This window comes from Vespula pensylvanica, chromosome 20 (assembly GCF_014466175.1).
Source record: "Vespula pensylvanica isolate Volc-1 chromosome 20, ASM1446617v1, whole genome shotgun sequence".
In the NCBI taxonomy this organism is placed as follows: Eukaryota; Metazoa; Arthropoda; class Insecta; order Hymenoptera; family Vespidae; genus Vespula; species Vespula pensylvanica.
In genome coordinates, this window is record NC_057704.1 from 2,121,937 (window position 1) to 2,136,936 (window position 15,000).

General features: G+C 28.3%; 3 protein-coding genes across 6 annotated transcripts in view; 2 read left to right on the top strand and 1 right to left on the bottom strand.

Moving 5' to 3' along the window:
* Nucleotides 1-8,593, top strand: part of LOC122636187 — a 10,228-nt gene extending 1,635 nt beyond the window's left edge. The window contains exons 5-20 of the mRNA XM_043827162.1: nt 14-83; nt 207-333; nt 904-970; nt 1,077-1,189; nt 1,579-1,816; nt 1,958-2,292; nt 3,556-3,769; nt 5,060-5,169; nt 5,316-5,406; nt 5,706-5,900; nt 6,200-6,269; nt 6,920-7,046; nt 7,147-7,225; nt 7,431-7,543; nt 7,639-7,876; nt 8,025-8,593. Coding sequence (XP_043683097.1) covers nt 14-83; nt 207-333; nt 904-970; nt 1,077-1,189; nt 1,579-1,816; nt 1,958-2,292; nt 3,556-3,769; nt 5,060-5,169; nt 5,316-5,406; nt 5,706-5,900; nt 6,200-6,269; nt 6,920-7,046; nt 7,147-7,225; nt 7,431-7,543; nt 7,639-7,876; nt 8,025-8,365 — 2,528 coding nt within the window. The 3' untranslated portion in view covers nt 8,366-8,593. The remainder of the gene's footprint in view (nt 1-13; nt 84-206; nt 334-903; nt 971-1,076; nt 1,190-1,578; nt 1,817-1,957; nt 2,293-3,555; nt 3,770-5,059; nt 5,170-5,315; nt 5,407-5,705; nt 5,901-6,199; nt 6,270-6,919; nt 7,047-7,146; nt 7,226-7,430; nt 7,544-7,638; nt 7,877-8,024) is intronic.
* LOC122635907 overlaps nt 1-15,000 on the bottom strand; it is a 116,722-nt gene that overhangs the window by 8,910 nt on the left and 92,812 nt on the right. The window lies entirely within an intron of this gene.
* Nucleotides 9,157-15,000, top strand: part of LOC122635898 — an 11,612-nt gene continuing 5,768 nt past the window's right edge. For 3 of the 4 annotated variants that reach the window (XR_006328789.1, XM_043826595.1, XM_043826596.1), the window contains exons 1-16: nt 9,157-9,676; nt 9,751-9,944; nt 10,049-10,225; nt 10,344-10,483; nt 10,573-10,757; nt 10,878-11,008; nt 11,115-11,234; nt 11,330-11,647; nt 11,721-11,817; nt 11,906-11,987; nt 12,070-12,360; nt 12,436-12,624; nt 12,703-12,858; nt 12,950-13,083; nt 13,243-13,581; nt 13,726-15,000. The exon at nt 13,726-15,000 is cut by the window's right edge and continues 466 nt beyond it. Coding sequence is in view for 3 of the 4 variants with exons in the window: in XM_043826595.1 (XP_043682530.1) it covers nt 9,464-9,676; nt 9,751-9,944; nt 10,049-10,225; nt 10,344-10,483; nt 10,573-10,757; nt 10,878-11,008; nt 11,115-11,234; nt 11,330-11,647; nt 11,721-11,817; nt 11,906-11,987; nt 12,070-12,360; nt 12,436-12,624; nt 12,703-12,858; nt 12,950-13,083; nt 13,243-13,581; nt 13,726-15,000 (4,041 nt within the window). In the remaining variant the exon portion in view is untranslated. The remainder of the gene's footprint in view (nt 9,677-9,750; nt 9,945-10,048; nt 10,226-10,343; nt 10,484-10,572; nt 10,758-10,877; nt 11,009-11,114; nt 11,235-11,329; nt 11,648-11,720; nt 11,818-11,905; nt 11,988-12,069; nt 12,361-12,435; nt 12,625-12,702; nt 12,859-12,949; nt 13,084-13,242; nt 13,582-13,725) is intronic. The other variant, XM_043826594.1, reaches the window with a different exon arrangement.

Sequence of the window (15,000 nt, forward strand, 5' to 3'; positions counted from 1 at the left end):
TTTTTTTTATTAGAAACTGCAATGGGCGTTAACATACATGCACAGGAAAATGCAACTACTGGTTACAGCAATCACATACGCAGGTACGAGAGTATCCTCAAATAAAAATGAATATATTATATATAACGAATGATACTTTGTAATTTTTTGTTTTTATTTGTATTTATTTATTTTTTTTTCAATTTTTATTTTCTCATATATTTCAGAGTCACTAGTGCAGTAATGTATCGTATTATACATCCTTGGCTGAATTTTGATTGCATATTTGCTTTGACAGCCCAAGGGAAGAAATATTTTTCATCAATCAAGGAGATACATCGTTTTGACAGAGAGGTCAATTTTTTATTTATTTATTTATACACACACACAAATATATATATATATATATATATTAGTATTGAAATGATAATTATTATTGATAAAATATAAAGTAAAGTAACATAAATAAAATTTTAAATAATATAAAATATCGGTACGTAAAATAAGCGATCAGTACAACAACGATTGATACAAAAATTATTAATATTTTAACAAAATATTTTTAAACATAATAACTTTTCAGTACTTTAAATATATCATAAATATTTATAATAAATTCAGACGCGATCCAAACACGATTCGGACACTTAATTATTTATATTAAAAATTTATATTAGCTATAAATATTTGATTCTAAATACTGATCCAAATATTTATGAATACTACTAATTTTTTTTTTTTTTTTTAGATACTTATCGTTAATTAATAAAAATTCTGACCAAGTAAATAGAAATGTTTTTTTATAATATATCATCTACATTTATTTGACATAGTATGATCGTTGATATATAGTATTAAATATAGATCATAGTATCTACGTTTGCCAATAAATTTTCTAATATTGTATTGTATTTTATTTTACAGGTGATAAAGAAGAAGAAAGAGGCACGTCGATTAAAATGCAAAGAAGCCAACGAATTTGACGAATTTGGTATCGAACGAATTAATTATTTATTTTTATTAGATAACATCTTCCTCTTTATTCTCCCTCTTATATTTTATACATACGATCGACTGTAAAAATATTGATATTTCAGGTAGAAAAAAAAAGAAAGCCTTTTTAGATATTTTATTAGATATAAACGAAAATAATTCTAATCCATTGTCGGACGAGGATATAAGGGAACAAGTAGATACAATAATGTTCGCTGTAAGTAGAAAAAGAAAGAAGAGATAAAAATGGAAAAAGGAAACGATAAATCGATTTAAACTCGATCGAGAAGATTAATTTCATTTATACGCGATTATAAAGTGATTTATACATTTTTTCTTTCTTTCTTTCTTTTTTTTTTTTTTTTTAAATAAACAAGTTTTATTAAAGAATAAAAAATATTAAACGAGTTAAGGACTTTGCGCTTTAAATTCAAAATTTTTTTGCAAATCGAATGTTTCGATACTTTAATCCTTTAAAATAAATATTTTACATTTGTTTATACGTATCTTGCGATACTTTATATCGTATAATGTAAATAATACACAGCGCAATATTCATAATATTATACAATGATATATTTAACGATATTAAAATAACGTAATTAGGGTCACGATACTAGTTCTTCCGCTATTATTTGGACATTGTTATGTTTGGCAACCGAGCCTGAAATACAAGATAAAGTTTACGAGGAACTTAAAAATGTATTCGATGAATTCGATAGTCCAATCAGTATAAAAACAATTTTTCAATTAAAATATTTGGAAAGGGTATGCAAGGAAACTTTAAGGCTCTTTCCAGTAATACCTACATATTCACGGCAAATAACAGAGGAAATAATGATAGGTATATAAACATCTATATAATCTCGTATTCATTATTTTATCAATAATATATATATATATTATTTTATCAATAATATGTGTATATATATATATATATATATATATTGTCGATAATAATTTTTTGTTATTTTTATTTTTCCAGATAAATACGTAATTCCAAAGAATACAATATTGTCGATTCACGTTTATGGTTTGCATCATGATCCCGAAATTTGGACGAATCCAGAGAAATTTGATCCAGATAGATTTTTGACCGATGAAACGCAACATAGAAATCCTTATTCTTTTTTACCGTTTAGCGCCGGACCAAGAAATTGTATCGGACAGAAATACGCGAGTCTAGAACAGAAATTAGTTATAGCAATGTTGTTGCGAAAATGGATCGTCAAATCTTCAATTCAACGAAAGGACGTCAAGATATATCATTCTATCGTTTTACAACCGTTACATGATCTACATTTGTATTTTGTACCGAGAAAATGAGAAGAGCAAACAAAAGCAAGGAGAGAGAGAGAGAAAGAGAGAGAATTAGTTTCTTTTTTTCGATAAAATTAGTATCACTTGAATTATCGATTGATGAATAAAATTCAGCGAATAAGTTTTTGTTTCTACGAATTATGAATTTTTCGCGTTGAGGATAGTTCACGTAATAGAATGAAAAAAAAAAAAAAAAAAAAAAATTCCGTTTGTCAGACAAGATTATTTCGTCAAAAAATGTTTTGATAATTGGATCGTATAAATTTTGACTATTGTTAAGGAAGAATAATATTTTTCATCGTTAATTAATAATGGACATTATTTCAGAAAATGAAACATGAAATATATATATATATATATATATATATATATATAATACCGATATAACATATAATAATATATAATAATATCTGTTATAATAAGTGTATGTTACAGTACCTGTTATATTATTAATATAGATATAATACTATATACATATAAATCTGTTTATTACAAAAAGATTTTACAAAAGTACAAAAGTTATAAAATCGTAGAAATTATCAAATATTTACATACGGTATATAAAATCGATAGTCTTCGAAAATACGACTATGTCTTAATCATCAATTATTACTTATTTTTAAATGATTTCAAAAAAGATCCTTTAATACGTACAATAAAATTTTTATAATGTCACTGTTCTAACTGTTTCATTTATTTATTTATTTATTTATCTTTTTATTTATTCATTATCTTGTTTCTTTTTCTTCTATCTTCACCATTAACGCAACGTCGTATAATGTTTATAAATATTTATATCGCAAGATGTAGCTGCAATTGGTTCGTAACATTGTACAGATATTATAAATAATTTTTTTCATAACTTTCCTCGTATCTCCATCCTTATTTCTACACCACCCGTTCTACTCCTTACCCCTTTCAACAATTAACAAATAAAAGTCATATTTTTAATTTTTCTTCTTTTCCATTAAAGGAATTTCAAAAGAATCATATCGATGATATCCGGGATTAATCTTTCTCTGCATAAATAATTAAATTGATAAAAATTATTCTCATTCCAGCTGAATCAACTTTAACTTAAAGTAACACGCATTATGCAGATTATTGTTATTATGTTGAATTTTACGCCAATGATCGTGACAGCGATTCACGTGATTTCAAAGCTAAATAAAAAATTGTCTCTACGATCGCTTTATATATGCATCATCTTGGTTGATGCATTAAGAAGACAGTCGGATGTGTGACTATCGTCGTAATTGTTAACAAGTATATATAAATATAATAATTATTAAATTAATACAAATTATGGATTCCACGTTTTTGTTATTGACCAGTATAAGCGTTCTTATTTTCATAAAAATATTTCTATCGTTATACAGTGCATATGTTTTTCGTAAAACGGTCAACAAACTTCCAGGACCTCGAGGGAATATTTTATTTGGTACCTCGTCGTCCGCAAGAAAATTAAAAAAAGAAGGTAACTCGTGTATATTTTACTTTCCTGTTTTTTTTTTTTCCTTCTATTTTCTTCATGTTTCTCTCTTCTCTCACATGTTTTTGTCTGTGTGCGTAAAGAAAAGAAAAGAAAAAAAAAAAAAAAAAGAACAAACAAATAGGTATAACACGATATTCTATAGAAAGAATAAGAAAGAATACATATTTAATACAAACAATTTTATTATTATCTTTTTTTCTTTTCAATTTTATTTATTTAGAGAGCGTCACATAGGAAGTCTTACTATATTAAGGCTAGATATTTATAGATATTTATAAATATTTAGATACGTATTATTATAAAAAGAATTATTAAAGAATTATAAAGAGATTTATAATACATATATAAATTTACATTTGTACAATAATCGTATGAATTTTTATCATATAAACGAATAGAGTAACCTTCGTATCCAACCTCTTATCTATTTTATGTTATCAAGAGCAAGCTCTTTAATTATCATTAATTGTGATTTTTTTTTCTTTCTTTTTTTTTCGTTGCACTTATACGTAGAATTGTAAGAATATGTATAATCCATATCCCTCTCTCTTTCTCTCTCTCTCTCTCTCCTTTTCTCTCCTCTATTTCTCCCTCTCCCTTTTTTCATTGATTCACACTCTAATCACACCAATGAAAAATATCAATGATTTTATTATCACGTCGCAATTTGTCTGTCAAAGACTCTTATCGAACGGATACAGTTCTTTATTAACGCTCATTTCTACTATTTTGTAATTTCATTCGTGTCATTTGATAAAAAAATGAAATACTTGCAGAAGATTATTCGTGACGTTTCTATTTCTTTTTTCTTTCTTTTTTTCATCCCGGAAATAATAGTAATATTCATAAACGACATATCTTTTCATTAATATTGTTCTTCCATATTATATTTTATACAACATTATTATTTTATTATTATTATTATTATTATTATTATTATTATTATTATTATTATTATTATTATTATTACTACAGTCAACAAAACAAAAATAAAAAAAAAAAAAGAGAAAGAAAAAAAGAAGATAAATTATATAATTATTGGCGTGTCGTTTGATATCCGATCAATGTACTTTTATTATTATTATATAATTTCCTGTTTATTTTATGAATGGTACGAGATAAGAACATTTTTCTATTTCTCCTTCTATTTCTTCTTCTTCTTCTTCATCTTCTTTTCCATCTTCTTTTTTTTTTTCTTTTTTCTTTTTCCTTTTTCTTTTTTATCTTCGAATCACAATAATACGAATTACATAAATTATGCTTACTTTATAGATCGACTTTTGAAAGTACAAATTTGTTCGATTAAATACAAGGATGGATTATTTAGAACCTGGTTAGGGACCGAAGCAACCGTTCACATACATAAACCCGAACATGTCGAGGTTGGTTTATCAAAGATCTTATTTATATTCTCGATAATGGTTTCTTTCTTTCTTTATTTATTTATTTCTCTTATTGATTGATTAATTAATTAATTGATTAATCAATTAATTAATAAAATTTTCTTTTACCATAAAAATACTTTCAGATAATTCTTCGAAGTACTACGAATATAGAAAAGGCACCCCTATACAAATACATGGAACCTTGGTTGGGACAGGCACTTTTAACGTCAACAGGTAAAAATCCTTTTCCTCGCGATTAATCAGAAGAATTTTTTCCTACGATAATCTCGTAACCTACCAAATATATTGTGAAATATTTTTTAGAATAATTTTCTTACGTTGATAAAACAACGTGTCTTGAATGTTTGATATGAATGTAAAAAAAAAAAAAAAAAAGAAAATGAGAAAATTATATTAGACGGAAAAGAAAAGAATATTAAAAGGTATTAAAAAAAAAAAAAAAAAAAAAGAAAAAAGAAAAAAGAAAACAAATAAAAAAAGATAAAAATGAAATTTATTTCGTTCGATTTCAGGAAAGAAATGGATGCGGGACAGGAAGTTGATCACTCCTGCTTTTCATTTTAACATATTGGAACAATACGCAATTGTGATGTCAGAGAAAGCAGATATTTTTGTGAAATGTCTCGAAAAACACATAAACATAAATCCACAGGAATCGATCGACATATTTCCATACGCCAATCGATGCACATTGGATGTGATATGCGGTATAATTTTATTGTGATGTCTATAATTGTTTCTTCTTCTTCTTCTTCTTCTTCTTCTTCTTCTTCAAGTAATGCTTCGAAAGTTAAATTCGATGTTTCTTTTTCCTTTTCTTTTTTTTTTCTTTTTTTCTTTTTCGAATCAATCTCTCGAACGACACAGACTTATATATTGTCTTATTAATACATATTTAATTTATTTAATCGCATTAATGCACTTAAACGTATATACAATTAAAAATATTTTACCGAGATCATATTACATTATCTTTAGACTTTGTTCATTGGTTTATTTATTTCAGAGACGGCAATGGGAGTGAATATAAATATGCAAGAAGATACGGAGAATGAATATGGCAAGGCCGTTCATAGGTAAGCAGAATAATTATATTATCGTTAATTTGATATATGTGATAGAAAAAGAAAAGAAAAGAAATGAAAGAAAGAAAGAAAGAAAGAAAGAAAGAAAGAAAGAAAGAAAAAAAAAAACAGATGGTTCGACATTTTAAGGGTTTGTAATATTTACCGATATAAATGAAAAAGAAATGTTTGATTAACATGGATTCTCAAAATCAATCGATTACGTTGTAAATTAACATTGATTATTTCTTAACGTTCGATGTCGTAAATGAGTCTCTTGGTAAGATATTGAATTGAGTCCAGAGAAATTTTCTTAGAAAGTTCAATAAAATTAGTTCAAGGTTTTCAAGATAAACTTATTACGAAAAAAGGCAAAAAATATTGCTAATGTAACATTGGAATATACGTATGTTCAATATGTTGCCAAATGATTCGTTTGTGCTTTTTTTTTATTACTCTGTATATGTAATAAATTATTATAAATATATATATATATATGTAATATATTTTATGATATATATATATATCAAATAATATATATATAGGTATATATATACATAATATATTTTATAATATATATATATATATAAAAATATATATATATATAAGTATTATTGTTTACTTATTAAATTTAATTATTAAATTGATAAATATATTTCAAGATTCACCGAATTACTTATGTATCGTATATTTCGTCCCTGGCTAGCCTGGGATTGGGTATTTGCATTGACCGAAGTAGGAAAGGAATATTATTCTGCCATAAATATTATGCATACATTTACTCGAGAGGTAAATTAATATAACGATGATAAACTTAACGATTATTTATTAATTTTATCCTGACGATGTAGACAGTCGTTTTTAACGAAATTTTTATATCGTTTTTCAGGTGATTAAAAAAAAGAAATTGGTGAGAGAATCAAAATGTAATATAGCCAATGAAAACTCTCTAATATTTAATGAGATAGGTATGCTTGTTTTATAATTAACGATTATATAAATATTATTAATGTTTTATCCTAATCATTAAGAGGATGTTTAAAGAAAAAAAAAAAAAATATATATATATATATATATACATGTAAAAATAAATGAAAAATATTTTTATTCGACAATATCGTACTTTATGTTTATTTATTTATTTATTTATTTTTTTTATTTATTCGATCGTAGGTAAACCAACAAGAAAAGCTTTTTTGGATCTCTTATTAGATGCCAGAGAAAGCGATGGAAATCATATGACGGATGAGGAATTAAGAGAACAAGTGGATACTGTTATGTTTGCTGTAAGTTATACGTCACAGTCATCTGTATTTATATAGGATGTAAAAAAAGAAAGAAAGACAATATATTCGAAACCGATTTTGAAATTTTTTAAAAGGGACACGATACAACCGCTGCGGCCATAAGTTGGACGCTCTTCCTTTTGGGTAACAACGAGGATATACAAAATAAGGTACACGAGGAGCTCGATTATATTTTTAGCGATTCGAACGAATCAGCTACGACGAAAGAGATATCTCAATTGAAATATCTAGATAGGGTGGCTAAAGAAGCATTGAGATTGTATCCCAGTGCTCCTGGATTTTTACGAAAACTTTCGGAAGACGTGAAGATAGGCAAGTGTAAATTTTATCATTTATCATTTATCGTTGTAATTTTTTATTTGATTCTTTGTAAATTTTATCATTGTACTTTCATATCTGATTATATCCTACTTTTTGTTAAGAAGTTATTTATTTATTTATTTTTTAATTTTTTATTCAGATGATTACATCATTCCAAAAGGTTGCGTTGTGGCTTTGAGCTCGTTTGGTACACACCGACATCCGGATATATGGCCAAATCCGGAAGAATTTAATCCCGATAGATTTTTACCAGAAAATTCAAAGGGCAGGCATCCATATTCTTACATACCGTTCAGCGCAGGACCGAGAAATTGTCTTGGACAAAAGTATGCTCTATTGGAAGAGAAATTCGTTCTTACTGCGATCTTACGTAAATGGAAAGTGAAAAGCGTTCAAAACCAGGACAACATTAAGTTTTACGGTGCTCTCATTTTGAGACCATCCGAAGGAATATATCTTCATTTCATACCAAAGAAATAAGTACATTGAATAACGTTAATACAGATTTTTTTTTTTATTGTAATTCATCGCTCTTTGTATTTGTACAAAATTGCTTTCATGTTTCTTTCTCCTTTTTTTTTTTTTCTTTTGATTTTTAATGAGAATAAAATCAAATGTTAGAAATAATACTTTTATTATAAATACGCAATAGTACTATAATTAGACTTAAAAAATTTGTTACTGTATTAAATCGTGGTTAAAAAACAATTGAATTTGGTTTTGATTTATCATAATAAATGGATACTTTAGAAAATAAGGATTAAAAACTAAAATATAACTCAAACAGTCATATATATATATATATATATATATATATATATATATATATATATAATCTTTGAATGCTTTGTTGCGTAGAAATATTATAATCTACTTATGGTAATTTACCGACGATATTTTCTGTAACATGAAAAATGGTTTCTGATGTGAAAGTATCTCCGGTCGATAATACAGTTTTATAGTAAAACTTTTGTCAGATGCTCTTCATACTTTTTTCTCTCTTTTTCTTTTTCTTTTTTTTTTTCTTTTTTTTTTTTTTTTGTAAAAATTACGTACCTATACAGCTTGAAAATTACACGTAAAACGTATAAATCTTTCTTGTTTCATTTTAAGTATAACTTTCATATTCTTAACGAAACATTTTTTAAAATAAAGTTGATAAATATATATACACGTATATATTTTTATACAAATATAAGTATATATGTATTTTGTAATGTATTATTAGAGTCGATAAAAAAAGATATTATCATTTTACGATAATGTTATCGTCATAAGCAGATATTGTAAAATGCAATTGTAAAGGCGATAGAGAAAAGGATGATTGCAACGCTACGTAGGCATCACGAGCGAACATAAATTTACGAGTCGATTACGAATCTAAGTTTTCTTTTACGTATGATCAACACGCGAGACGACGCCATATTGACTGAGTGTTGACTGATGCCGTGCAGGTGTTTACGCGGTAGTTAATAAAATTTTTAGGAAAAAAAAAGAACGTATCAGTTGTTTCTCTACTCGGGTACTAATACCGTGGATATTCTATTGTGTTATTGTTCTATTAGATTTATTAAAATAATGAGCGGTAGTGACGGAAAGGAAGATCAATCTGAGAGAGCAAAGGAAGGAAACGTCGTCTTGATGGGTGAAACTCTAGCAAAAAATTGTACGCACAATGATCCCCAATGTTGTTTTAATGTTGATTTTATGCGATTGGGGGTTGACATAGCAGGTGACATAGAGGAAGAAACCGTTATATCTACCGATATTACGGACTATGTTCCTCTCACGGTATGTTGCCAGGAAAACTTTCAGGATCGTCTTTGAATCGTATTTCTAATAAAAATTAACATTAACGTTTCTAGAGTATGACTATAAATGAAAGCGAGGTTGATACCTCCGACAGTGACACAGTGTATTCTGAAAATATGAAATGTTCTATTGTATCTACAAGTCCAGAGGTATCACCCCATAATCTATCTACAAAATCAATATCGATTCATAGTCCTTCAAGACGAAGTAGAGAGTCATGTTCGTGCGACGTTTATAAAGCTAACAGGTAATGCAACGATAATGATACGGATCAGTAAAGTACAGTATTATAATATTTATTTATTCCGTTAACAAATCTTTCCTAACCAAGAGTGTTTTCAATGAGCGCAGAGATATATTCCGTGAGGAGCTTCAAGCTGCCATGAAATTTCAGAACCTTTGGTCTAATTTAAGGCAGCAAATACGCGCAGTTTTTAAAACCGCTTTGAAAGTTTCTCACTCGTCCGATACTTTACAATCCCAACATGAAATGTTTCCTTTGATCGATATGCACGATACGGTAACTCAGTAAGTATTCAAACCTATTTATCTGTTTTTCAAGGTAAACAGTAATTATAGATGCAATAGAATAATAATTATAGAAAAATTTGTAAAATATATAACAATTTATATACCTCTATTACAGATTATGCAAAAGGGATCCTTATCAATTATTTATGAGGTTAGTGGGTCAGGCACAAGAATTTGTTGTAGAAGTTAAAGTACGCCTATTGGCACTTCTAGATGACCGTAGTGTGAATAATTTAGCCGAAATCTTTCTTGCCGGTTGGTATATATTTTAATTAAATAACATTGGTAATGTTTAAAATTAGCGATTATTACTTTATACAAGAATATTGTATTATTTTATGTAGGGCTTTTGGATGACTATGATGCGTTAATATCAACCGCTTTTAAAATTTCTATAATAGTAAAACCGCTAAAAAAACATCTGTGTAAATTTAATTTAACATGGGATTGTTTTATTAAGAAATTATATCAAATTTATGTCTATAATAATCCATTGGTACAAAATAATTTGCCTCCTTTTCTTGTACAGGTAAAAGATAAATTAAACTTTACTTTCCATGTCGATTAATTATATATATATATATATATATATAAACTATTAATGTAAATAAGAGGATTAAGATCATTTTATTAATTTAATAATTCGCAGTTAAGGAAAGTTTTACTACTGAAAGGCTTGGAATATCAGGAACTAATTCGTAGATATCTGTCATTTGACGATGAAATGATAACAATACGTAGCCTGTGGCCAGAGATAGAGCCATGGATGGTTAAATATAAGTATGTAATGTATTCCCGGTATTAAATAAAACCATTGGAAAATAATTTATATCACAGAGAAAAAAATAGTAGTTTAAAAAAATTAAATGTTCAATATAAATTGTAGTGCAGAACAAGCAGTACAAATGACACAACTCAGGCACATTAGAGAAGGCTGGGGATTATTTACAACTATTCGAAAGATCATGGAAATACGGAAATTGATGAAATTATCGGATGGTGGAAGGTATGAATAACAATTGTTTTATTTTTTTTCCTTTTTTTTCTTTGTTTTTTTTTATATTTGCTTAGATCTTTTATAATTTTGCTTTCCACTTCTAGCAAAATGCAAGACATCGATGGGCAATTAACTGCTTTCATCGAACTAGCGAAACACGGTGCATCTAGTACAGATGGTAAATCCTCAAGTCCTACTCCAGATTTTAGCTCATTTAGCTCAGATTCACTTAATATATCTCAATGTCTTGAAGTAGTCCAAATTTTATTGGATGACTGGAACAAAGCTCGTCATCAAAAATTAGTTGATATTGCAAGAGAACTTACAGTGAGACATATGGTAGCTAATGAGAACGATCCAGACTCTTTAGCTTATGCGCATGCATCAAATCATTTAGAACAATTTGCGATTAGAAGAGTCAGGTATGTAGAAATAGTTTGATTGAAATTGAATCGTACGTTATATACAAGTATAAACACATATATTGCATAATAGGAGTCATGGAAAAGATATATCTATAGAAGATAGTATCGTGGAAGAAGAAAACGATTGTAAATGTCAAGAATGTACAAAACCTTCGACAGCTCCAGTGGTAGGTATAATACATTTGCGTGAATAAGAAAAAAAAATATATCACATATCGTAGTATAATTATTTTGACACGAAACGAAAATTTTTAGAGTGGAAACGGTCGTATTGGAAATATCGAATTACCAACGGACAACGTAAATTTCTTTCCTATAATCGCTAATGGATTAATGAGTAAACGAATATTTTGTTATTATTTGATTTGAGCTTTCGTAAGGATAAAATATAGTTCCATCTGACCTGTTAATTTTTACAGAACACATTATTAACTTCACCGCTACTAATAGCAGTAATACTGAAATTCAATTAAAAAAACTATTCGAAGAAATGAAAGATACAATTGGTCTTAAAGAAGAAAAAGATATTATTTTAAAGAACGTAGATGACAATATTGATACACAGCCATCTACTCCACAACCTTGTCAATGTGTGCATCTACATGCAAAAGAAATAGCTGAAAGGAAGAAAGGAACTATAGAAGATCCTCCCTGTCCTTGTCTTTTAAACTCAAAAAGAAAATGGGATATTTGTCCGTGTTTAACGAAAAGTTAGTATTAATTATATGTAACGATGTTAAGACGTTAATACTATCTTGTTATTTTAATTCTTAATTTTTGTACAGTTTTAGAAGAACCTGCTGTTACTAATACTCATCCTAAAGAGATATCGTCCAATTCAGTTGCGGTCAATTGTAATCAAGAATTAACTAAACCAACTGTTAAAACGGGATCTACGCAATCTACGCAAACGCAAACAAGGCATTCCACGACACAAACACCTAATTCAAATCATAATCGTATCACATTTCCAAGTAAGTAGAAATATATTATGACAGTTTAGAATATTTGTCATTGAAGGATTTATAAGAATATGTTTCTCGTTGTGACAGGTACTACCACTCATCCGTATACTCATAGATCTGTTCCGGATGTGACAAAAAGTACAGTGCCTTCGCACAAACTTCATACCCACAACAATCATAACTCACACGCCTGTCATAAACAAACAAATGTCGAACACATCAAGAGGGTATCGTGTAACGATTGTTAGTACAAAATAAATCTTTTCTTCATGATAATATTTAATGTCTTTTTTTTTTTTTGTCGTAATAGTAACATTTCAATTTAATCTTACAGTAAGTTCTGGAGACGGAGATTGTTCCGATTCTGCAAGCAGTCAAGAAGATTCTTGTTCAACCAGTAGCTCCGCACAAAGAGATTCTAGTAGACATTGCGATTGCTGTTATTGCGAAGTTTTCGGTCATGGAGTTGTAAGTTTGAAACATTTCTTAATGATTTTATATATCTTTAATCGTGATAAATTTCTAATGCTAATTGGGAATTTGTCAATGACAAAGTAGAAGTGCTTTATTGCAAAGTAATAATTCTTTTTCCTTCTTTTTTTTTTCTTCCTTTTTTTTTTTTTTAAGCCATCCGTAGCACCAGTTAGTAGAAATTATAACGAGATGAGAGAACGATTAAGGCAAATATTGACAAAGAAGAAAGCTAAAAAATGTAAAGCTACGTATAGTACGCCAAAAAGTCTGGTTGACGTGGCACTGCCACTTTCCAATGTCAATCAGGAATCCAAACCAATTATGAATAATTTAGCGTTAAGATCAAATACTCCTGTTTCGACAACATTATCGGAAGATCCTCGGGATCAAAGAAATTTAGAAGAATTATTGGACTTTATCGAAGGTAATCAGAATGGGAAAAAGGATAATAACAAGAAGGCTGAGAAAAAGGCAAGGCAGAAGCAACGTAAGGTTAGTGTTAATTGCGTTGAATGATATAACTGATGTCTTTTTATTTATTTATTTATTTGTTTGTTTTTTTTTTAATAAATGAAAAAGAGAAAAAGAAAGAAAGAAGCAAACTAACTTTTGTATTCGCATTTTAACATTTGTTAGTTGCAAGAGAAGATGAAAAAGGACAGACAGGAAGCGGAGAAGCAGAAATTAATCGAATTACAAAAGAAGACACCGGAGGTTACGATCACCGTTGTCGATTCTCAGAAACCTGTCAATCAAAGATTTTTACCTCAGTGCAATCTTCCCGAAGTGTCGATTTTACCTACATCCAATCCAAACATTTTATCAAGTGGAAAACATATAACGAATAAGAAGAAGGAGAAGCAAGAGACGTGCAATATTAATACAAATAATTCTGGTAATAACAAAGTAAAAATCGCATCCTCGGTAACAGCGAATTTGAAGATGAAAAATATATCGAATGCGGATAAGTTAGAACAAATTACAAATTCTAATCAATCGAGTAAGATCGATATAAAAAGTGGAAAACTTGAATTTAGTAATAAAGCTTTTAAAGGAACGACGAATATTAACGCATTGAATACAAAAGACAATGCCAATCATATCGTAGACAAATTGGCAGCAATGGAATTAACGGATAAACAATTGACTAAGAAAGAAAGGAAAAAATTAAGGAGAGAAATGAGGAAGCAAGAGGAAGCTAAAATGAATGCAAACGTAGAGCCTGTTCAACATACAGAAAATCAACCACAAATCGTTACGATTAAAAGAATAATGGAATCTAATAGTACGGAACCAACGGTTACAATAACGTTAAAAGGACAAACTCCTGCGGAGGATAAAGTTTTATTTACGTTGGTAAATGGACAAACCAAGGAAGTTCCTTTACATAAATCTGAACAAGAACAAAATTTATGTAACAACAACAACAACAACAACAACAATAACAATAACAACAACAACAACAACAATAATAATAATAATAATAATAAAAGGAAGAAAAGTAACAAAGCATCCAGCAATAACGAAACTATACAAAGTAATAAGTTACATCAAGCCAGTAGTACAAAACAACAGCAACAAGTTAAAGTGTGCGACGCGAAGCATACGACGAAGTATCAAACCAACAACGAAAAGTCGAAAGGTATTAAACAAACCGAAGAACGGAAAATACAACAGCATGGTGTTAACGAAATTAAAACTACAAAGTCTAAGAAGGATAAGAAGAATTCTGAAACCAAAGAAAACGTCTCGCAGCATCAACAGAATCTATCGAGTAAGAGTAAGAATTTACAACAAAATACTCAAGTTAAGAAGACGAACAGATCTGTTAATATTACGCAAATGACGGATATACATAAGTGTAACGTTACACTCGAACCAGTTATAAAGACAAAGAATCAACATGAGAAA